The sequence below is a fragment of the Brachyistius frenatus genome, unplaced genomic scaffold, assembly GCF_029030835.1.
Source record: "Brachyistius frenatus isolate BFR_SWC_R1_liver_20210118 unplaced genomic scaffold, ASM2903083v1 Contig_289, whole genome shotgun sequence".
NCBI classification, from domain to species: domain Eukaryota; kingdom Metazoa; phylum Chordata; class Actinopteri; family Embiotocidae; genus Brachyistius; species Brachyistius frenatus.
This window is the reverse complement of record NW_027210888.1, coordinates 24,987-50,000: the sequence shown is the minus strand read 5'-3', so window position 1 is coordinate 50,000 and position 25,014 is coordinate 24,987. Positions and strand designations below refer to the sequence as shown.

At 46.0% G+C, this 25,014-nt stretch overlaps 1 protein-coding gene across 1 annotated transcript in view; it reads left to right on the top strand.

Annotated features, from left to right (window-relative positions):
* LOC138635076 (intermembrane lipid transfer protein VPS13B-like) overlaps positions 1 to 24,833 on the top strand; it is a 317,362-nt gene extending 292,529 nt beyond the window's left edge. The window contains 19 exon segments of the mRNA XM_069722388.1: positions 634 to 804; positions 3,467 to 3,674; positions 5,098 to 5,286; positions 6,138 to 6,284; positions 8,642 to 8,925; positions 10,190 to 10,317; positions 10,423 to 10,619; positions 11,453 to 11,571; positions 12,244 to 12,377; positions 12,380 to 12,693; positions 13,453 to 13,611; positions 13,855 to 14,083; positions 15,884 to 16,060; positions 16,299 to 16,469; positions 17,333 to 17,509; positions 19,216 to 19,318; positions 23,107 to 23,275; positions 23,394 to 23,474; positions 23,866 to 24,833. Coding sequence (XP_069578489.1) covers positions 634 to 804; positions 3,467 to 3,674; positions 5,098 to 5,286; positions 6,138 to 6,284; positions 8,642 to 8,925; positions 10,190 to 10,317; positions 10,423 to 10,619; positions 11,453 to 11,571; positions 12,244 to 12,377; positions 12,380 to 12,693; positions 13,453 to 13,611; positions 13,855 to 14,083; positions 15,884 to 16,060; positions 16,299 to 16,469; positions 17,333 to 17,509; positions 19,216 to 19,318; positions 23,107 to 23,275; positions 23,394 to 23,474; positions 23,866 to 24,114 — 3,406 coding nt within the window. The 3' untranslated portion in view covers positions 24,115 to 24,833.
* Positions 24,834 to 25,014: the final 181 nt, after the last annotated feature.

Sequence of the window (25,014 nt, the reverse complement as noted above, 5' to 3'; positions counted from 1 at the left end):
AGTTCTTTTTTCTTCATCTTGCAGAGCCATAATTGACCAGTGTCTGGGGCGGAGGTATCCAATAGGATTATATACTGCCGTTTAGCTTTTTCTGTGATCTTTGTGAATCAGTGTTTGTAAGGTGAGACTGAATGTCATGAGAAGAAATCCATAACAAAAGGCAGCTTCAACGGGCTTCAAGGTTTCAGGGTAAAAGTGGAGTTTACGGTCACTTTGACTGTACTGAGAAGAACAATGGGAATAGTCAGCTGCTGTCAAGAGATGTCTTGTTTTATAGTGAAATAAAAAGTATAGTGGAATTGTTTCTGGCATGAAATAAGTAAACATGCTTCTAAGCCAGATTTGCGGAAAAAGCACACAGCAGTGTTTTACAACCAGACTCTCATTTCAAGCAATCACTTCTCAAATGCTCCACCATGTAGAGCAGATAATCAAGGGAAGTGAAGTCAGCAGATCCAGTTCCTCCTTGGCAGGAGGAGGTGCAGACTCTCAGAGAGAGATGACATGTTTAGGAATCAGAGTACTGTGTATCTGCTGCATGGGATCTGTTTCCTCGTGTAGACAAATGAACACACGTCTCAGGTCTTGTTGCAGAAATCTGTAATGATGTTGATTCTGTGCTTTGTCCCTCAGGGAGGACGAAGAAGCGTCCCACTGTGCTGTACCCATCTCCACCAGCTTGATCAAGCAGATAGTGACCAAGGCTGGAAATGAGGACAACCCGGAACACGTCCTGGCTGATTTCTCCGGTCCGAAGGCCTCCGCTCAGCCTCCATGGCCGTACCTCACTAAAGACACCGACAGGTACTCCCAGGACTGCTCTGCATTTAGACAGACCGCCTCCTTTTTAGGTGGGAAATTCATGCTTATCTTTCTCAGTAAATGCGCTTTTTTTTTTTTTTTTGTTACTTTCTTGGTTGTTCAAGAAGACTAAGAAACAAATCTTGAAAAGCTCGTGTGCACTCACATTCACAGGCACTGGCAAAGCCCTTCGGAGAAATACTGAAACATAATGAAAGTTATAAGTCAGATCATAACATCATGAATCCACAAAGATTCACCCCCCAAGACTCTACGGTACCTCATGATCTCCTCCAATAAGTCACTTCGTTTTTTATCTTTATTATAGCTCTTCTGCGGCGAGCATTCAAACTATGACTTCATAACACAGTTTTCATCAAGACCACCAGTGTGTTTTCTAATAGTAAGCTTCTGACAGCATTCCTCCTCAATGCACAAAGTTGTGCAAGCGATCCTTTAATGAGGGAACTTCTCTTTATTGCAAACTCTTTGTTCACATAATAAAACTGCAAAGACAATGCAAAGCCATGCATCAGACGTCAGCAGCCATCCCTCCGCTGTCCCCACAGACCGGATATTTCTGTCACTCTGTCACAGTCGCACTTTCTCACACAAGTCACAGGGCCTTGCTTCCAGTTAAAGCTTGGCACAGATTTACACAGCCTGCTGTGTGTGTACTGTATGTATGTGTATGTGTGTATATGTGGCCCATGCATGACTTTACGTACACCACCAGGCAGCACACACATGTGAATCTGTCCGCAAATGTCACTCTGGGAATCATCTTTTGTCACATCTTGATAGCAGCGTCAGAAGACGTGGCCACATGTTCCCCCGCGGGCTCCAGGGAACGGAGTCCCAGCGGATCTGCTGGACATGTGGGCCATATGTCTGCCTGTGGTTGCCTGGCTCTCTCTGCTCTCCATACATATGCAAACACACACACAGATTGTAGCCCAGCACATGTGTATACACACTCACAACATTGTGTTACATACACACATTGCTCACCTTTGAAAGTCACCCAGTGCGTCTCGTGGAGAGTTTCTCTGCTTTCTTTCCTCCCTGTGAGATGAAGCTGAGACCGAAGCACATTTCCCATCATACAGAGTGGTAGTTTGTCTGAAACCCAGGATTCTGCTACTTTGAAGGAACGTCGGGGAAAAAAAGAGGAAAAAGTGTCATTAGAGGATTAATAGCACTGATTACTATCTCCAAACACACTCAAGACTTGGACTGCAAGTGAAAGCCACAGTTTAATTTGTATATTTTTCCTTAATGTTGATAACAGTGATGGAGTTTGCCGCTTGGAAAGAGTGTTCAGTCTCCCTGGCACAGTGGAGAAACCAAACCTACTGAGCTCCTTGGCAGGGAGTGTGTAAATATTGTGTGTTAAAGGGGGCAGAGGAAGTTGAAAGTGGTAAAATGTTATTTTCTTTCTCTGTCGGATTTTTAATGGCAGTGAGGCACCTCCACAATCATTAAACAAACATCTTGTAGTGGTTGGGGTTAGTGTGTGTGTGTGTATGTGTGTGTGTGTGTGTGTGTGTGTGTGTGTGCGTGCGTGCGTGCGTGCGTGCGTGCGTGCGTGTTTTTTGACAGAAGCTGCTGAGCACATTTCTTTCAATTACCTTTTTGTGAGCTCTGTGAGATGATTTATGAGCTGTGCACTTCGCTGTCCTCAGCTTGGAGGTCAGTGGCCTCTTTAACTGCTCACACCAGCATAAACAGCAGTAAATGGTAAAGAGAAGCTTTTCTGGTCCCGTTTCACAGCAGGGAGTCTTTGGGTTGGTGACGAGTGTTGGATGGCAGGTTGGTCGGTTGAGCAGAGTCCAGGCGGCGCTGTGGGAGAGGGAACACCGGGTCGCTTTTGATGGCTTTTAACTTCAGAGTAAGTCTGAGAGCTGTTTGTTTGGCTCTCTTCTGGCTCTCAGCTCTGTTTAGAGCTCACAAGACCACGATTGGCGTGAAATGACTGCTTGGTCTGAGAATTGGTGGAAAAATGGTTGTGTGTTTCTGTCTGTGTCTCAACATGCCCATGTGTGATCCCAGATGCCTCGTCGACTCCTCTCTCGATCTGTTTGTGTTGCATAACTTGTTTGCGGACCATTTCTTTCTCTGTATTTGTTTTGCCTGTGTGACTCCTGTCAAAGCATTAGTGGTCTACACAGTATAACAGTATGAGAATGATCTGTTTATACACAACACCTTTGAACTGATGTTTAAGCCCACATGCTGCTCTATGGTTGGTAGAGTGTAAAATGAAATCACCAGACAGGAAATGATGTCTTTAATCGTGGTGAATGAGCATAAATGAGTTTTATTACCTAACTGATCTGATTATAATGGTTTTATATCAATGCTGTATGGCAGGTAGCTGTGTAGCTGTTTGTGTGTCTATGTGTATGAGTAGACTGCTCATCTCTAGTGTGGAGCAGCCCTCTGGATAGAGTTGGTTTGAGCAAGGCATTAACACTGTCAGGTTGCAGGTGTAGTTCCCAGAAGGTACCGCAGTGCAATTGCACAGTAAAGACCAGAACTGTCTCAGTCTGTTGACCTGGATCACTTCTCTACATCTGTCAAAGGGTGTTTGTCCCTGAATCCCATTCTTCATCCTCGGGTGCAACTGGAGGCCTTTCTAGAGTTGTGTGTTGTCTCCCCACAGGTTGGTGCTGGAGCCACTGGCCCAGTGGGACAGTCCCATGCAGGTGAAGTTATCCTGCTGGAAGTCCGGTCTGAACACGCTGCTGGTGGAGCTGCTCCCCTGGGCCCTGCTGGCCAACGACTCCCAGTGGGACCTCTGGCTGTTTGAGGGGGAGACCATCATCCTGCAGATACCAGCTGGCAAGGTCATCGTCCCCCCCAACTTCAAGGTAGATGCATTAAGAGATCTCAAAATGGAAGCTGCAGAGGATCCTGACATTCAATCCCAAATCTAAAAATCTTTATCCTACATTTCCCACAATGTAGCATGTTTTACTTGATATCCCCCACTAGCTAAATGTCCACGTCCTCTAAACTCCACACCTCCAATTATTACGGTAATAAATTGTAGCCTTCGAGCTCAAATCAAGATGAGATCAAGTGTTGAGACATTTTCCTTCAGCGCAACAGATGAGAATCAGCAGCAAAATACATGGAGTATACTGGTCATCATGTTCTTATGCCATTTCTTATAAAGTACTAACACTCCTTTTTCTACAACACCATGCAGGAAACACATTCACATCAGAACAGAACTCTGTTGAGTAAAGAGCTCTTCACCAGTAAAACTAATTCTGATCCTGAGACATGAACAAGAGAGTACTTTCCAAAATCTGTTACATCATGATCTTTAATGATCTTAATATTGTACTGAAGATATATTTTGTCTTTACATCAGGGCCTGGATGTCTTTTCGTGGCATTACAGCCATCATTACGAAAGCAGTTCTTTTCTCGTTTCAGTCCCGACTAATAAGCACAAAACCTGAGATCATTCAGCAGAGTTGCATTACAACAATATTCCCAGCCGGAGTCTTCAGCTGCAGCCAAGCTCTGTCACCGTATACTGCAGGCATGTCCTCTCACTGCTTCTGAGATCAGAAGAAGTATTCTGCAGATGGTTTTCCCCCTGTGGAACACAACACACACCGCACACACACACACACACACACACACACACACACACACACACACACACACACACACACACACACACACACACACACACACACACACACACACACACACACACACAGATCTCTGTCAGTAACCCAGGGCTAAGCGGGTAGGCAGTGTATCAAAGAACAAGTGCTAATACGGTTCAGCACAAAGCAACAAAATAAAAAGTAGTAAATGTGTAATAGCCTGTGAAATAGAAACAAATAAAGCATTGTTTCCATAGCGCCCTGCTATTTACCATGGCACAGCAGATGGAGAGAAGACAGTGCTCGGCTGCAGCTCTCAGAGCCGATGGCTTTAATAGGAGAAGGCTGGTGTTTTGATCAGCATGTTTCATCATGCTGCTGAGCCAGATGAACAATCAGTGTCTCACTTAAGCATCTGTGGGGCACTTAAATTATGTCATCCTAACACAGCCAGCAGTAATGGACGTTATGTACTCCTGCGCTGCCAGGCTGATTTGAAATGCTACGCAAGGAGACTGAGTTGAGTTGTTGGGAGCGAAGCCACAGCTAACCGTAGCATGTTTCCAAAATGCAATCAAATACAGTCCGCTTTAATTGTAAATGTCACCTGACTTGAGTGACAGGGCTTTAACCTCTGCCTCTCATCCTTCATCCTCCCCCTCATCCAGGAAGCCTTCCAGATCGGTATCTACTGGGCCCACACCAACACCGTCCACAAGTCCACGGCACTGAAACTGGTCCACGACCTGACCTCTCCTCGATGGAAGGAGGGCTCCAGCTCAGAGGTGGTCACTCTGGATGAGGAGGGATACGTAGAAGCCGACATCACCCTGGGAGCCTTCCCTGGCAGGCAGAAGGTGACGGAGATCACGCTTAAAAGCTTTTCGAACATACATCCCTGATGTGATGAACTTTGAAGAGCTGAACTTCAGACAGTGAAAGTGGTTTATTGGATCCTCAACAAAAGTCCCGACATGTTTATCCAGAGATGTTTTTAACTGAGAATGTTGTAGCTTTTCTTGTATTTATTGAGTTACATGGTGGTTTTCTGCTATTTTTAATAATCAACAGCTTTTTAACACCAAGCCAAACTACAATTTATACCCAACGGTTTACTCACTTAGAAGAACAAAGTTAAATGTTGTGTTTCTGAGCAAACAAGTTGGAGAACAAAAACTACATTTTTGACATTGAGCTTGAACAAAATGCACACAAATACAACCAGAAAACAATCAGTCATATACTAGTTAAGGCTCAAATCAAAGGCTTTGGTAATGGCACTATAAATTAATCAACATATCTGCATCACAGATGAACATTTTAATTGAGCAATTTTGTTGTTGATGTCATTATGTAATGTCTTAAATCTCTTAACCAATAGGAATTTGGAAAAAAAAATTCTTATTAGCCTGAAAACAGAGGGAACAAAGTGTTCCTCTTGAAATAGTGATTTAAAGTTACTGAGTCTTACGTTAACGCTGGAGTGGGAAAGAAGTGTTTGGTAATAATGTAATTTATTAATTGATAACAGTTAGACAATTAGAGTGAAATGAGTCTTTAAACATTTTTCAATGTGCAGTCAATCACCACAACAACTTTATTAGTGTCTCTGACCACATGAGGATGATGTACAGACCTCTGAAGAACTGAAATGTTGTTTCTGAATCATTTCCTGCTGACAGCTCATTGTCTGTTGTTCCCTCTGTAGCTGTGTCAGTTCTGTGTATCATCTGTGGTGAGACACGGCATCCAGATCCTACAGATTGAGGACAGAACCGTTCTCGTCAACAACACTTCCTACACCATCCACTACAGGCCGCTGCTCACCGAGCACGCTCTGGGAGCCCGCGACCAGGTAACGTGGGAACACGCGTCACGAACCGAGAGCTTCTGTCAATCAAACTGCACTAACATGTGACGCACAAATACTAAATCTCTGGTGTGTTTCTCCGCCTTTATGGAACGTAAAACATTTGCTTCTGCTGGCAAAGTGCTCAAACATATAGAAATAAGATTTCATACGTCATAACACCTGCTCAGTTTCAGTTTCTATCATCCCAAAACACTGTGGAGCAGTAAGAAGTCTGTGGCCCACAGCTTCATCTCCAAGCTTCAGCTTCATGTGTGTGTGTGTGTGTGTGTGTGTGTGTGTGTGTGTGTGTGTGTGTGTGTGTGTGTGTGTGTGTGTGTGTGTGTGTGTGTGTGTGTGTGTGTGTGTGTGTGTGTGTGTGTGTGTGTGTGCGCCTCTGCTTCATGTCTGCTCTGTCCTGCTGAAGTTCCTGAAGCTTCACACAGACAACATATTCCCTCTGCACATAACACACACACACGAGTGGGATGTTGCAAGCCGTTTTCCATCAGATCATGCCCCCCCCCCTACCTTCCTCCTCCTCCCCTCCCCCATCGTTCTCACCATGTGGCAATGGCACTTCATAGGGACATTAGACAAACACCCAGAATTGGATGCAGGTTTCCCTTCTTGCTTTCATCTGCTGCTTGTCCCCGAAGAGAGCAACAATGTTGTGATGTCATTTAACGAGCCTTCAGATCCTCTTATAGAAGGAGGGCAGAGCTTGCCAGTTGCCACTAATTGACTGAAAAACCTTTGAGAAAAAAAGAGCTTAAAAAAACTGGAGAGCGGGCGATGGGCTTAACAATAACACAGACCACAAACAAGGCCAGGAATGCCTTTCTAGTTGCTCTATTCATCATGCTTAGAGTCTAATCCGTGTAGTCCTCCTCCACTCACTGCTCACTGGCTGCTAAACCAGCACAGCAGGGCTTCTCTGCTACCAATTTACTGCTGAGCTGAGTGGGAGAAAGAATAAAGTACAATAACAATGTGGTTTTACCATCTATCTGTTCTTCTAATCATTTCATCTTCTCTGGCCTTCTTTTCTTCTTATATCCTCCTGTCTGATGAAACTTCTCTCCATTTCCTTCCCTTTATTCTTATTTGCCTCTCCTCCTCTCCTCCACTCCCCTTTCTCTCCTCTCCTCTCCTCTCCTCTCCTCTCCTCTCCTCTCCTCTCCTCTCCTCTCCTCTCCTCTCCTCTCCTCTCCTCTCCTCTCCTCTCCTCTCTCCTCCTCTCCTCTCTCCTCCTCTCCTCTCTTCTCTCTCTCTCCTCCTCTCCTCTCCTCTCCTCTCCTCTCCTCTCCTCCCTCTCCTCTCCTCTCCTCTCCCTCCTCTCCTCTCTCTCTCCTCTCCTCTCCTCTCTCCTCCTCTCCTCTCCTCCTCTCTCTCTCCTCTCCTCCTCCTCTCCTCCTCTCCTCTCTCTCTCTCCTCTCCTCTCCTCCTCCTCCCCTCTCCTCCTCTCCTCTCCTCTCCTCTCCTCTCTCTCTCCTCTCCTCTCCTCTCTCTCCATCCTCTCTCTCCTCTCCTCTCCTCCTCTCTCTCTCCTCCTCCTCTCCTCTCCTCTCTCTCCTCTCCTCCTCTCTCCTCCTCCTCTCCTCCTCTCTCCTCTCCTCCTCTCTCTCCTCTCCTCTCCTCTCCTCTCCTCTCCTCCTCTCCTCTCCTCTCCTCCTCTCCTCTCCTCTCTCTCTCTCCTCTCCTCTACTCCCTTTCCCCTCCTCTCCTCTCCTCTCCTCTCCTCTCCTCTCCTCTCCTCTCCTCTCCTCTCCTCTCCTCTCCTCTCCTCTCCTCTCCTCTCCTCTCTCTCCTCCCTCTCCTCTCTCCTCTCCTCTCCTCCTCTCCTCCTCTCCTCTCCTCTCCTCTCCTCTCCTCTCCTCTCTCCTCCTCTCCTCTCCTTCCTCTCCTCTCCTCTCCTCTCCTCTCCTCTCCTCCTCCTCTCTCTCCTCCTCCTCCTCTCCTCTCCTCTCTCCTCTCCTCTCCTCTCCTCTCCTCTCCTCTCTCTCTCCTCTCCTCTCCTCACGTCCTCTCTCCTCCTCTCCTCTCTTCTCCTTCCTCTCCTCTCCTCCTCTCCTCTCCTCCACTCCCCTTCCTCTCCTCTCCTCTCCTCTCCTCACCTCCTCTCTCCTCCTCTCCTCTCTCCTCTCTCTCTCCTCTCCTCTCCTCTCCTCTCCTCTCCTCTCTCTCTCCTCCTCTCCTCTCTCCTCTCCTCTCTCCCCTCTCCTCTCCTCTCCTCTCCTCCTCTCCTCTCCTCTCCTCTCCTCTCCTCTCCTCTCCTCTCCTCTCCTCTCCTCCTCTCCTCTCCTCTCCTCTCCTCTCCTCTCCTCTCTCCTCTCTCTCCTCTCCTCTCCTCCTCTCCTCAGGCCTGTGAGATACCAGAGACGTCCATGTTCCTCCTGCCTGTCTCTGACTCCTCCCTCCCCATGCCGTGCTCCGTGCCGTGCTGGGACCTCCTCCAAACCGGTGTCCAGGGAACGGTGGACTTCCCTTTGCCCCTCAAACACATTGTGTTCAGCTTGTTCCCGAGGCCCGATGCCGGGGTTGGATCTGCATCGTGGAGCCTCCCCGCTCCCGTCCGACCCGACTTCCCCCGGCAGAGTGTGTCTGTTCCCGGGGAACCGGACTCGGGGGGTGGCCTGAGCAGCAGGTGGGTGAAGCAGAACATTTGTGGTTTGCTGGCCGTGACAGTCCATTTACAGCAGGGCACCAAACCCCGGCTGGCACCGGACATGAAGCGCTGCAGCGAGTCACACTCTGTTAAACGCTGGAGATGAAGCAGGACGACAAATGCCCTCAACATTTCCACTGTCAGTCTCTCGCTTCGTCTTGTGAAATCAATCCTTTTATTTTGTCTCAGACTCCTTTTCCTTCTTTTTTTTTTAAACTTTTTGGCTCTTCACCAAGAGAAACCCAGTTCGATAGCTTGTGGAAGGCTTTCAGTAACCCACAACACAGTATGCACTGAACAGCCAGCTCTGCATCACTCATTCACTGTGTTTGTATCAATACACTGAAACAGAGGAGACTCGCCCTCTGTTGGATTTATTTATGTCTTTTGTGCATTTTACACACATTTCATGTTTTGAAGCACAGTGTGGTGTGGAATCGACATTATATATATATATTAATCCCCTCGGGGACTAATAAAGTGTATAAAATTAAATTAAATTAAAATTTTAAAAAATGGACAACATGCTTAATTTAGTCATCCATGTGATGGACGACAAACTTTACTTTCAAAAAGGGGTCACGGTGGTGCAGTGGTTAGCACTGTCACCTCACAGCAAAAAAAAGGTTCTGGGTTCGAATCCGGTCCTGGGCCTTTCTGTGCGGAGTTTGCATGTTCTCCCTGTGCTTGCGTGGGTTCTCTCCGGGTTCTCCGGCTTCCTCCCATCATCCAAAAACATGCACCTCAGGTCAGGTTACCTGGCGCCGCCCTAGTGGCAGCCTGCTGCAGCAGCTCCCCCCTGAGAGCCCCCCTGCTGTAGTGAAGACATTTCACCTCGGGGATTAATAAAGTGTATAAAATCTAAAAAAAAAAAAATTAAAAAAAATATGCACATAAAGTACATGAAATGTTAAACTCATGGCTCTGACGTTGGGAAAAGTGAGTGAATCGATTAACTGTAAACATTTTCTCGCAATATCACACAATCGCACATCAAAGCCTCAGAGGAGGAAGAAGCTCCTCCCCTCGGACTGGACCGCTCTGCATGGACGGATAAATGTGAAAATAAGTGTATGTGTGGTAACATGGTATCTACTATAAAGTCCTGAGAGTCACGAACATAAAGTAATGAATGAAGTCACCTCCACGTTGGTGGATGAGTGAGCTCTTAGTGTGGTTGGGTGGAGCTGTGGACACGTTATTTATGGGTTTCTATATTTATGTTTTTATTTGTGTTGTGCAGAGCCATAGCACTGACGTATCAGGAGCACCTCGGGGTGACATACATCACCCTGAATGAGGACCCCTGCCCTCGCATGCTGATCCACAACACGTGTCCTATCCCACTGCTGTTTAAGGAAAATGTCAAAGGTAGGAAGGACAAGTTGTAGCTGCTGTCATCTCTTATCTTCACCTGGACCACAAGCCTTTAACTGACAATGCTTTAGTTTCACCGCGTCCTCTCATCTCTCGTAGAAACTCCGAGGACTGAGGTGCACTGTCGTCCTCTGCCTGCTAACTGTTCCCTGCACCATGAGCTCTACCACCACTTCTCCAGTTTCCCCGAGTGCAGGCAGAACGAGATGCTGCCCTCCATGCTGCTGAGAACCACCTCCGACCACGGCAGCACCGACTGGACCGACCCCGTAGACATCAACAGCCCCGGCACGCAGGTACAACACGGCACACATGGGAAGAGGTTTAAAAAGGTCACCAGTTTGTCTTGTCCATTTGTTAACTTTATATTTGTCATTTTAATGAATGAACTGAATTTCTCTGAAATAGATCTTATCTGCACATTATTCTGTACTTTCTCTGAGATTTTAACTTCTTAATTGCTACTAATGCCCAATCGAGAACAGGACATCACAGCTGCCAGGGATGAGGTTCATTATGTTTTTTGAATAGAAGAAAATGAATCTCAGGTTTGAAGTCTGACTAATAACAGACAGACACAAAACACCTGCAATCATATTCAACCCTGATTTTCACTTAAATCTTCCAAAAATGAGGTTTTCCATCATTAACAACAACAAACTACTTTCATCCCACTGTTAGTGTGTGTGTGTGTGTGTGTGTGTGTGTGTGTGTGTGTGTGTGTGTGTGTGTGTGTGTGTGTGTGTGTGTGTGTGTGTGTGTGTGTGTGTGTGTGTGTGTGTGTGTGTGTGTGACCCTGACCCTCTCAGGTTAAGTGTGTGTAATGTTTGGTGTTGTGTCTAGGTGGCGGTGGTTGGGGTCGAGGCCGAGGTTGTGTATCTCTGGTTACTGTGAGGTCTGAGTCTGACCTCTGTGGTAGGGGTCAGAGGTCAGAAGTCAGACTTGTTATGACTGCGTAGCAAAGTGTGCTTCCTTTTGTCACGAGTGTGTGATCGGTGTGAAGCGGGAGTGGTGGAGGTTAAAGTGAGACACATGTAACTTGTGTGAGTTGGTGAAACTCCTCAGAGATGTTAAACGGCGAAGATGAGTGTCTTCATGTATCTGACTCCAGATGTGTGTTGTTGTTCAGGTGGTGTTCCTGCCGGGCTTCGGCTGCCTCTACGTAGACGTGCTGTACGAGAGAGGCACCCTGGTTGTGTCTCTGGCAGCAGAGGGCAGCGTGGACGCTGTAATTAACCAGCACAGCAGGTACGTGTGCACCGGCAGGCCTTTTATTCTTCTTGTTTTATGCTCCCTTCATATTTTAACCATAAGAAATCAAGCGTGCATGTTGTTCTTCCTAACCTCGAGGTATCTGCCTTTTATTGTGTTCACTTCAATTAGCTTCATGATTATTGTTAGCAGCCATGTTTTCATGCAGCAGTGGTTCCTACAGTCCCAACATGAAGGCGCAGGCATCGCTTTCACCACAGGAGGGCAATAAAAGCTTCCTGTGTTCTCTGAGTGAAACTAGCTGTACAGTAGAACATGGACTTACAGCTTTATTCCATTACATCAACACATAGCTGCTTTGTCATTTTGGCAAAACAGGATATTAATATAATCACATATTAGGTAAATGTAAACAAATGACCTCAGACGAGCATTTTATTAATGTGCACCGGTGGGAGATTCATGAACCATCAGCACAAGATGGACGAGTTTGGTCTCTTATTATCCTCCACAAATAATCAGAATCATCACACATGAGCAGTTGAAACTTTAGTCATGAATAAGATGGAAATGTTTGCTTCTTATTCTGCAAAGGGGACAATAAACTCCTGACAGCCTTGACGGCTTTATTTTCATGGGAGAAAACCGGACTCGGTTTCTGCAGCTTTTATTGGACTTTCACATTAATACTTTGTGTTTTGTTTTCAGGTCTTCCAAGCTGTCTGTCAGAGTCCTCCTGAGTGAGGCCAGCGTGTCATTAAGTGATGACATCACCAGTCCCACCGGTTCTGTGGAGCTGCTGAGACTCACGTTAACCAAGCTGCTCCTCAGCGTGACTCCTGCCCCCCCGCCCTCCCCACGGAGACGGCCGGTGCCGCCGGCGTGGACGCAGCACCCGTCTCAACTCTGATGTCGGACGCCTCTCTCATCGAGGTCTACTGCTCTAGTCTACAAGTGGACAACCAGTTGTATAACCGGGCCAGTTTCCACTTCCCCGTGCTGCTGTGCCAAGACCAGCGGGGGGGCGTTGAAGCGGGGGCTCTGTGGAGCAGCAATGCCAACCCCGCCGACTCCCCCGAGTCGCTGCAGGACTTCAAACACTCCTGCTTTCTGCAGCTGAGGATGACGCTAGCTGGAGACAGATGCACTGTGGAGGAGGTGGGATTCATTCCTCTCTTTTTTTATTTCCACCGTCTCTCTCTGTAATGACCTTCAGTGTCCAGTGACACACGAAGCACTCCTCCCTAAACCCTGAGGAGGTGTTGTAACGTAAGCAGCCACCTCGCAGTGTCTCAGCAGTAATTCAGAAACATCATGAAGCTTAAAGTATGAACAGACTCACTCTCATGTCTTCCATACGTCCCGTCATCTCAGACACACCTTGAGGGAATTTATTCAAATGTGGCTCAAACATCAACTTTGACTTTCTTACGATGACCTCGCAAAACACATTTGTGTTTATTCCCTAATTAGGACAAAACGTCTTCTTTGCAGCAACATCTATATTTGAAGCTTCGTCTGCTGTCGTGGCTTCAACTTTGTGTTCTGTCAGATTCAGATTTAACGGCCGAGCATGTAAACACATCAGGTCTCCTCACATGTCTTCACAACATGTTTGAGTCTGAACAGACGTGAACTTAAACTGCAACTTGACTGGTTGGCCGAGACATGCAACCACACGGCTTTAATTCCAGTTCCTACTGGTGGTCTTCCAACACTGTCTTATAATTTAGCTGTTTTATGATTTCATTTCTGTTAGAGGCAGAAAAAATGTCCTCAGACACTTAAAGCAGTGGAGCAGCTGTCACAATCTGTAGGAGCCTGGTAATATAGCTGTCCTAATCACTTTATTTTCTCTGAAAACAACTTGTGACGTAGCAGTTCTCAGAACAGCTGTGTGTTTGGTTTCTTCCTCAGGTCACCTTCCAGCTGCAGCCGGCCAGAGTCTACCTGGAAGACACGTTTGTTTACTACATCAAGACCCTGTTCCACACCTACATCCCCGACAGCGCCTTCGCCTCAGCAGAGTCCCAGAGGAGCAGTAAGCCTGGATCAGGCCCCGTCCTCCCTGAACAGGTGCACAGTTCACAACATAAGGAGGCTTTAGTTTAGTCACTGCATCATCATCTAATTACCACAGTGGAACCAGGAAGCAGCATGCAGCCTCATTATGGCTGCATTAATCCACTGTTGGGTTTTATGCACCTCCAGAATATCATGATGAACTAATACTGTTGAGGACAGAGATCATGATGTTGATTTATGTTAGAAGATATCTGACAATAATTTCTAGTCACCATGTTGTGCGACATCCTCCAGGTCCTCCAGTCGGTGCAGGCGCTGGTCCACCCTGTGCGGCTGCAGAGGCTGAGCATCCAGCCGGTCAACTTGCTGGTCAGCATCCACGCCTCCCTGAAGCTCTACATCGCTTCAGACCACACTCCTCTCTCCTTCTCCCTGTTTGAGAGGGGGCCGCTCTGCACCACAGCCAGGCAGCTGGTCCACGCCCTGGCCATGCACTACGCTGCTGGAGCCCTCTTCAGAGCTGGTACGCAGTAGATGGAGCTGACCTGCTGCCACACAGTATTCACACTCATTTCTTGTCACAGCACAGACACACATTATGTATCTGTATAAGATGAGTTTTATTTAGGATGTTCAGTAGATTTGAGCTGTCAAATCTATTGATCAGCATCAGCAGACATGTGCAGAAGGATAACAGGATGTTGGAGCTGTGAAAGGATTGCCCCCACGGGGCTCCCGGTGCTTTGTGGCAGACGGTGCAGTAAAACTGCAGGAAGCCAAACCTGAACCACGGGAGGCCTGAGACAGATTTACATCCTGTCGTTGGTATAATTTACTGTTTAATGATAAATTTGACTGATAACTCATGGTTCACACTCCGTTTGTAGGCAGGACGTTACGGTTAATCTGTGAACGGCCACCGAGTCTAAGCCGGACTCATCGGGCCTGTAGCGGCTCCATACCTCTCCCGAGTTGTCCTCCTGTCTCGTGGAAGCCTCCACACATGGTCTGCTTTAACCCGGTCATTTCCACATCAGAAATCACCGTTCTGGCCAGACGCTTCCTTCCCGCTGTCTCTCGTTAGAGCCCTCATTTCTGCTCGTATTTCAACACGTCAGCTCACCGCGCTCTCCTCTTTCCTGAGTCATCGTGGACAGAGGGGCTCCGGGAAGCATTGCATTCTGGGACTGATTAACATGAGGATGTACGGTACCGTGGTCGCACGTACACATGCAAAGCCTGAAGGAGAGCATTAAAAGGCACACACTATCTCTGCATACACTCTAGTATGTGTATGTGTGTGTTTAAAAGCATGACTCAGCCCTGTAAACATCAGCTCCTGTCAGGACTTCATGCTTTACCAAAACCACAACTGGGAGACCATAAAGCAGAAACCACCACGAGGCCCCACTGGAGTTGGTTTCCTACCATTAGAGTCCATCACTCAAGTGCAAATTGACAGAGAATGAGACCAGAGCGAGGCCTGGCGTCTTCACAAATGGCTATTTGATTTTTGTGATGCAATTGTCAGCGCATAAATATCAATGAGCCGTGCCATCTGAAGGGGGCTCTATGGTTGAACGAGAGAGGTGAGATAGTAGGAGGCTGTAAATCTCACTGTGGCATTTGTATGATTTCATGCAGGAGTGTGTGCGACTGTGTGCAGGAATGCACATGTTTATGTGCGCGCAGGTTTGTGGATGTTTGTTTTGCTGGAAAAAAAAACGCTGATTAAATTAACTCAGCGTTAAACATATAATCATGATGTCAAATACTCTGTAAGTTACTCTGTGAGTTGTTTTTATTGAGAGTCTCCCGCTCCAAATTGCTTTTGGCAACCAGAAGACAGTGAAAGTGAGTTTCCTCGAGGGGCATGTATCCTCAGAGCAAGTGGTCCAGATGTATTTCCTTTAATTTCTGTGAACTACAAAAGTTATTTCAGCCGTCTTAAACATTACTGTGGGATTATAAGATATGTGCTGTAAATTCTCTGTTATAGCACCACTGAGACTCCCTCCAAAAATAATACAGTTAAAGTTCAGTTTATTTAAATATTTGCTTTGAGTCCAGGTTTTTCTAATGAAGCTAAACTGAAAAGAAACAACTAAAGGTAGCGGGTCTGTTACTGACCCGGTGCTAAACGTCTTGTAGCACTGAGGAGATGGACTCTCAACATGGTAATAAAATCACTCTTCACAATGAAAAGAGACTATGAGCCAAATCTCTCAGCATTACACTGATTACACTTTTAAACAGGACCTGGATACACAGCATGTGGTATTATTTACACCAACCCTGCGCTGTGCTGGTCCGTGTGTCTCAGGCTGGGTGGTGGGCTCTCTGGAGATCCTGGGCAGCCCGGCCAGCCTGGTGCGGAGCATCGGTAACGGCGTGTCCGACTTCTTCCGCCTGCCGTACGAAGGTCTGACCCGAGGGCCCGGAGCCTTCGTCAGCGGGGTGTCCAGAGGGACCAGCTCCTTCGTGAAACACATCTCCAAAGGTAACACCAATGCTCCCAATCTGTGTATGTTTGTTTCCATTCAGGTTACTGCAGCAGATTTTACTGCAGTCTCAAGCACTCAGTTTGCAGATTAATGAGATCAGTTAGGTTAAAAAAAAATGAACCTCATCATGAAAGTCATGAAATCATGAACCTCTTTCCTTCTCCAGTTTCCTTGTTTTAATCTGTGATTTGAGGCCTTAAAATGACCTTAACTCATGATCTTACTTTGTATCAGGCACCCTGACGTCCATCACCAACTTAGCCACCAGCCTGGCCAGGAACATGGACCGTCTGTCTCTGGATGAAGAGCACTACACCCGGCAGGAGGAGTGGAGGCGACAGCTCCCGGAGAGCCTCGGGGACGGACTGAGACAGGGACTGTCCCGACTCGGCATCAGCCTGTTGGGTGAGTAGACGTACACCGAGACTCAAGTGCCTCGCAGGCACTCATTGTTTTTACGTGAGGCTTTCGTAAGTTTCCTAATCAGGAGTATAGCTGATCGCTGCAGGAATGTTCAGTCCTAAAACTAATCCTGTTCCTGAAACTCTCCTTCTGCCTCACAGTCGTGTTTTCATTCACACAATATGAGCAGTTTGAGATGGGAAACGGCACAAATGGCAGAAACAGCAGACATCAATATAATTATGTTGTCAGTCACACAAAGTAAACCGTCGTGAACAATGTGAGACGACAGCAGAAAGAATCATTGCAGGTAAAAAGTGAATCCCCAGAATTACTGTTGTCTTTGAAATGAGCCTGCAGTCTGTCAGCCAGCTCACTGCCTCAACATCAGATCACTCGATATGTATGGAAACACACACACACACACACACACACATTTCATCTGTCTGTGCACTGGCACACAGTCCGAGGTACACAGAGGTATGAGACAGAGCAGTGGAGACAGCACAGTAGGGACTCAATAAACACCCAGAGGGCCATAAAAACCCGTCTGTCTCAAATCAGACTCAAAGCGATGCAGAGAATATCGTCATTGAAACCAAACAGCTGTTCACATCTCTGCATTACAGCGGATTATAATTCCTGAGATGAACTGTCGATCGTATATAAAATGAGGAGTCAGATATTGTCTGTCTGAACTCCTGTGGGAGTTTCTAGGGCTCATTCCTGGAGGTGGAACTCTGCTCCCCTGATGAAGATGGTTTAAACTCTGTGTTTTTTACAGTTGGTGATTTGAAGTTTTGATTTTGTGTTCATGTAACAAAGTGCATCCTTAAAGAACAAAGGTTTTGTCTTTGGTCTTTCAGGAGCGATAGCCGGCATCGTGGACCAGCCCATGCAGAACTTCCAGAGGAACTGGGAGCTGCAGAGTTCAGCTGGCAGCAAAGCCAAAGGGGTTATATCAGGAGTGGGGAAAGGCATTGTGGGAGTTTTCACCAAGCCCATCGGAGGAGCAGCTGAACTGGTTTCCCAGACGGGATACGGTGAGTTTCATCACAGACAGCAGCAACGACTGATTCATTTTAACACAACTGATAGTTTAATAACCTCAAGAAAAATAAATCAGCTTTTCTTACAGAGATGTTGTTGTTGTCATGTTTAGAAATAAGTTCTGTTATTTTGTTCCAAACATGTGTTTGAAATGTTTTTCTTAATTTAACGTAAAGTAAAAGATCTGTGATGTAGAGATGAAAAATGCTGTCGGGAACACAGGAGCCCCTCAGAACCATCACAGCAGCAAACTGAAGTTTGTTCATGCAGCAAGGTCTCATTCATTTGACACGGCTCAGTAAATACGTGTTATTTGTGACTTTAGGCACCAAGAAGCACGTGTAGGAATCAGAGTTGGTGTGTCAGGACAATCAGAAATCCATCAGTGGATGTAAAACCTCTCATCTCAGCTTTCAGCAGGAGCCAAGTGTTTATTTTTTATTACTTTCACATACGCAGTGCAGCGTCACCCGGAGGAGTCAGCTGGGCTGTAAACAGTCACCTGCCAGCTCCTCGGTACAGAGGCAGGGTCATGTATTGACCGAGCCGGTCACAGCGAGCAGGTAGCCTCTGGATGTGTGGACCGAGCCGGTCACAGCGAGCAGGTAGCCTCTGGATGTGTGGACCGAGCCGGTCACAGCGAGCAGGTAGCCTCTGGATGTGTGTGTAACGCCTCCTCATGTAAACCAAGCAGAGTGTTTCTGCAGGTGAGGAAACGTCAGACAGTCTCCTGCTGTGTCTCCTGACGATGTCCACACCTGATTATTCACACATCATCATAATCATACATGCACTACACTTGTACATACAGGCAGTTTAGTTCTCTGGAGTTGTTTGTTTTATTGGGAATGTGTGTGTGTGTGTGTGTGTGTGTGTGTGTGTGTGTGTGTGTGTGTGTGTGTGTGTGTGTGTGTGTGTGTGTGTGTGTGTGTGTGTGTGTGTGTGTGTGTGTGTGTGTGGGAGGGGGGGGGTCTGAGGGTGGTGTGTGTTGGCACCAACAGATCTTGGCTACAGCATATAAACTGCCAATGAGGTCAACAGCCCAATATAACAGGACGGCCTCCCCGAGGCCTGGCTCTGACACACACACACACACACACACACACACACACACACACACACACACACACACACACACACACACACACACACACACACACACACAAACACACACACACACACACACACACACACACACACACACACACACACACACACACACACACACACACACACACAAGGACACTGCTGCTCGGTCTGACAATAACAGACCGTCATAGTGTCGATCGTCTCAGCTCTGTTTCTCGGGGCTGAGCTCTGCTGCAGTGACATCATTAATGAAGCTCAGTGTATTTACGGCTGTTTGAACTCCTTGATGACATCATTAATGAAGCTCAGTGTATTTACGGCTGTTTGAACTCCTTGATGACATCATTAATGAAGCTCAGTGTATTTACGGCTGTTTGAACTCCTTGATGACATCACTGGCTCGCTGCTCCGCTGACAGCTCGACCGGGCTGAAAGAAAAGTGACCACATGCACATGGGTTATGAACTCACGCTGACATGTACACACAGAACTGCCCTAATAATGTTTTTCTTCTTTGCCAGAGTATGAAATGTGCGGTCGAAGAGCTGCATGTCGTCCTGCAGTGTTTACACGCATGTACGTGATGTTAACTGACCGTCTGTTTGAACAGGGATCCTCCATGGAGCCGGACTCTGGCAGCTTCCTAAACAGCTTTACCTGCCTACAGAAGAGAAGTCTGCTCTGGCCCCAAACAGCCACCTGAAATATGTCTGGTATGAACAACCCTCCCTCCCCCCTTCCTCCTCCATCCCTATTTGCCCAGCTCTTCTTTAAAAGTGGGACATCTGCTCTCGCCCCGGCTTCTTTGCTTTTCTTGGATTCTCTCCGGGATCTGCTGTTCGTTTTCCCCCGTTACCCTTCATCATTTCTGCTGTTTTGTTTAAAAAAAAAACCTTGGAGGGTTCATTACCTACTCTCAGAAAAAGAAGAAAAAAGAAAGATGTTTGACCTTGATCCCACACATGGTAGCCAGCCTGCCCTGCCGTGTTCTCGTCGAGCCATGTTAAAAGGTTTTTATAAGCACTCTGCCTGAGCCGCCAGCGAGAACTTGTTCTTGTTGTTTAACTGTGAGTCTGTCCAGAGATGTTTCCCGGTGCCATCGGACCGAGGGAGAACACCGTTCTTGTGAAAGCTGTTCAGGTTACCTTTGGGTGCAATGCTGCATCAGATCTCAGTGTTTCTAAGGTTCCAGTATGTTCTCACTGGAACATTTAATATCATCATAAAGAGTTATGAGAGGCCTCTGAATCTAGCAGGTTATCAGGAGCTGGTTAAAAACAGCATTCATGGCATTTTATAAGGAATTTTCCACAATTTAGTTTGGTTTCCATGGCGATCAAATATTTACTTCTAATAGCGGTCGGTGTCGGCCGTCCACTGCCATCAGGAAAAAGTCCAACATTTAGATTCAATATTTCTTTAGGACATTCCTCTCCAGTTGTCATCACCCTGAGCTGAGTGTGTGTTGTGCTGTTAGAGGACGATGAAGAGAAAGATAAGACGTGCATGACTGCTGAGATAATGTTCCCCTGTGCTGCTGCTCCTGCCTCAGAGTCCCACTGCTTCCCATCAGGGGTCCATCCCTCATTTTTACTACTACAGGTAGCCCAGACCCGGCGGGGTCAGACCGCTGGACCACAGTAACACTGAGCAGATCCAAACGGTCCCACTGGACAGATCCAAACGGTCCTACTGAGCAGATCCAAACGGTCCTACTGAACAGATCCAAACGGTCCTACTGAGCAGATCCAAACGGTCCTACTAAACAGATCCAAACGGTCCTACTAAACAGATCCAAACGGTCCTACTGGACAGATCCAAACGGTCCTACTGAGCAGATCCAAACGGTCCTACTAAACAGATCCAAACGGTCCTACTGAGCAGATCCAAACGGTCCTACTGAGCAGATCCAAACGGTCCTACTGAGCAGATCCAAACGGTCCTACTGAGCAGATCCAAACAGTCCTACTCAAATCATCATGACATCACACCCTGCTCATCACTAGAACTATCACATCACCTCCTCAGTGGACCATAGAATGTCATATAATATGTAATATAATGTAGTTTCTACTTGTTATAGGTGAAGTCGGGTCTCTTTTGGTCCTTTTTGGTCGCTCCGAGCACCATGAATAGTCACGCACTTCCAATCCTAGCTGGACCGGTTTGGTCTTAACACACGACATGGTGCTAAAATCTTAAAAACACGAGTCCATGGATATCTTTGTTCATCGGATATCTTTGTTTGTTCATCAGATATCTTTGTTAGTTCATCGGATAGCTTTGTTAGTTCATCGGATATCTTTGTTTGTTCATCGGATATCTTTGTTAGTTCATCGGATATCTTTGTTCATCGGATATCTTTGTTAGTTCATCGGATATCTTTGTTCATCGGATATCTTTGTTAGTTCATCGGATATCTTTGTTAGTTCATCGGATATCTTTGTTAGTTCATCGGATATCTTTGTTAGTTCATCGGATATCTTTGTTAGTTCATCGGATAGCTTTGTTAGTTCATCGGATATCTTTGTTAGTTCATCGGATATCTTTGTTAGTTCATCAGATATCTTTGTTAGTTCATCGGATATCTTTGTTAGTTCATCGGATATCTTTGTTAGTTCATCGGATATCTTTGTTAGTTCATCGGATAGCTTTGTTAGTTCATCGGATATCTTTGTTAGTTCATCGGATAGCTTTGTTAGTTCATCAGATATCTTTGTTAGTTCATCGGATATCTTTGTTCATCGGATATCTTTGTTTGTTCATCGGATATCTTTGTTAGTTCATCGGATATCTTTGTTCATCAGATATCTTTGTTAGTTCATCGGATATCTTTGTTAGTTCATCGGATATCTTTGTTAGTTCATCGGATAGCTTTGTTAGTTCATCGGATAGCTTTGTTAGTTCATCGGATATCTTTGTTAGTTCATCAGATAGCTTTGTTAGTTCATCGGATATCTTTGTTAGTTCATCGGATATCTTTGTTCATCGGATATCTTTGTTAGTTCATCGGATAGCTTTGTTAGTTCATCGGATATCTTTGTTTGTTCATCGGATATCTTTGTTAGTTCATCGGATAGCTTTGTTAGTTCATCAGATATCTTTGTTTGTTCATCGGATATCTTTGTTAGTTCATCGGATATCTTTGTTAGTTCATCGGATAGCTTTGTAAGTTCATCGGATATCTTTGTTAGTTCATCGGATATCTTTGTTTGTTCATCGGATATCTTTGTTCATCGGATAGCTTTGTTAGTTCATCAGATATCTTTGTTTGTTCATCAGATATCTTTGTTCATCGGATATCTTTGTTAGTTCATCAGATATCTTTGTTAGTTCATCGGATATCTTTGTTCATCGGATATCTTTGTTAGTTCATCAGATATCTTTGTTTGTTCATCAGATATCTTTGTTAGTTCATCGGATATCTTTGTTCATTAGATATCTTTGTTAGTTCATCGGATATCTTTGTTCATTAGATATCTTTGTTAGTTCATCGGATAGCTTTGTTAGTTCATCAGATATCTTTGTTAGTTCATCGGATATCTTTGTTCATCGGATATCTTTGTTAGTTCATCAGATATCTTTGTTTGTTCATCAGATATCTTTGTTAGTTCATCGGATATCTTTGTTCATTAGATATCTTTGTTAGTTCATCGGATAGCTTTGTTCATTAGATATCTTTGTTAGTTCATCGGATAGCTTTGTTAGTTCATCAGATATCTTTGTTAGTTCATCGGATATCTTTGTTCATCAGATATCTTTGTTAGTTCATCGGATAGCTTTGTTTGTTCATCGGATATCTTTGTTAGTTCATCGGATATCTTTGTTCATCAGATATCTTTGTTAGTTCATCGGATAGCTTTGTTTGTTCATCGGATATCTTTGTTAGTTCATCGGATATCTTTGTTCATCAGATATCTTTGTTAGTTCATCGGATATCTTTGTTAGTTCATCGGATAGCTTTGTTTGTTCATCGGATATCTTTGTTAGTTCATCGGATATCTTTGTTAGTTCATCGGATATCTTTGTTAGTTCATCGGATATCTTTGTTAGTTCATCGGATATCTTTGTTCATCGGATATCTTTGTTAGTTCATCGGATAGCTTTGTTAGTTCATCAGATATCTTTGTTAGTTCATCAGATATCTTTGTTAGTTCATCGGATATCTTTGTTTGTTCATCGGATATCTTTGTTCATCGGATAGCTTTGTTAGTTCATCAGATATCTTTGTTTGTTCATCGGATATCTTCGTTAGTTCATCGGATATCTTCGTTAGTTCATCGGATAGCTTCGTTAGTTCATCGGATATCTTTGTTAGTTGATATCTTTGTTAGTTCATCGGATATCTTTGTTAGTTCATCGGATATCTTTGTTAGTTCATCGGATATCTTCGTTCATCGGATATCTCGAGTGTAATTAAGCTGAAAATGATAAACGGCTTTTCTTTTAAAGATTTGCTAGAATGTAAAGTTTGAATCTGTGCTGTGTTGTGTGAGCGCAGGAAGATGCTGCAGTCTCTGGGGCGGCCGGAGCTCCACATGGCTCTGGAGGTGACCATCGTGAGCGGGTCGGGTCAGGAACACGCCGGCTGTCTGCTGCTCACCTCCGAGGTGCTCTTCGTGGTCAGCCTCAGCGAGGACACCCAGCAGCAGGCCTTCCCCATCACAGAGGTAACTAGCAGGCACAGACACGACAAACGTCTTCCACACAATCCTCCCCAGCACCTGAAACACGTCACGTCACGTCACGCGACCGGCCGGTGACGGTGGAACCTTTTGTCTCCTGCAGGTGGCGTGCCAGCAGGATGCCGGACAGCCGGGCCAGCTGACGCTCACGCTACAGCAGCAGACGGTCCCCAGCGACACCGAGGTGAGGCTGTCGGTAACGGAGCTGCAGAGGTCACGGGGAAATCAAAGAATGTAATTTATCCGCTGCTTTAAAGCGTCATGTTTTTCCTCCACAGAGGGCTCATCTGTTTTCATCGTGTCACCCTAAACGTTTGAGCTCGGCTCCTCAGTGCCTGAATCTTAAAGCGGCAGTGACCTCTGACCTCCGTTGATTAGTTGCCACATAAAATGATCCCTCCATGTCTGAGACTTCTTTTCACTTTAAATGAGCTGCGGTTGTGTTTCGTTGGCATGACAACATGATTTACACAGCGCAGCTCCATCATGTGTCCCTGACAGCACACGGTCGGCCCACCTGCAGCAGAGTTCCTTCATCCGGTGCCGAGTTGTAATCACGCGTCTGTCCTCCGCAGGGTGACGGTGTTCGTGAGCGGCTGTCGGAGCAGCAGTACCGCCGGCTGGTGGATTACGTCACGCGGGCCTCCCACTTCCTGTCCCCCTCCGTCGCCTCCCTGCAGCTGCAGCCGTCGGTGACGCTGGCCGAGCCGCCGCCCTCCGTCACCAAGTGTTACCGCTACCTGGTGGATCCGGCTGCCTCCAAGGTGTTCGTCAGCAAGTTCTCCGCAGTGAAGAACAAAGCCTTACGCATCGGATTCCACTGACACAACACATCTGACGAGATCACTGCTTTTCTTCCAACTTAAAGGAAACCTGAAAAGACAACTTCCTGTTCAAGCAAAACACTCGAGAGAATTCTGGGGAGTTGGATTTGAAAGATATTTTCTGGTTCAACAAACTCATCACAGCCATAAAGAATATAGATAAGATAAATGAGTTTTAATAGTAAAGATAGATTTCAGAGATTATATACCATAGTGAACACTAAAACAGTTATTAAAACCTCCTCAGTGTTACTGTTACATCCACCAACGTACACCACTCAGGTCTCAACATGCAGCTTCATTAGTCTCATACGTTGTCACGTGATAACAGGCTCAGTGGGGGGCTGCAGCCCAATGCCCTTCTTCAGGGTTTGGTTAACCCCCCTTCCCCACCCCCAAATATCTCATAAAAAATACCATATCACATCTGATAGGTCTGTGTTCATTACATTTAAAAATAAGCTTTGTACTGCTGGTGAATTTTGGATCAAGTCATAGAGACCACAAAATAACTACAAAGCAATATTAACTCAAATATTCTTTTAAAAAAAAACAGGGTTAATGGCCAGGATGAGTCAGTAAACCTCCAATCAGAGCAGGAAGGAAACTGAAGGGAAATAAACATGTGGCTATAGTGTGTGTGTGTGTGTGTGTGTGTGTGTGTGTGTGTGTGTGTGTGTGTGTGTGTGTGTGTGTGTGTGTGTGTGTGTGTGTGTGTGTGTGTGTGTGTGTGTGTGTGTGTGTGTGTGTGGGCTGACCCTACTGCCTTGAGACAGGGAGCTGGACATGTTGGACTTCAGGGTGGTTAGTGTCTCTCATCAGTTCTTCTCTGAAGCCTGACCTTATAGAGACTAGCCTGACCTTGTAGAGACTAGCCTGACTTGTAGAGACTAGCCTGAC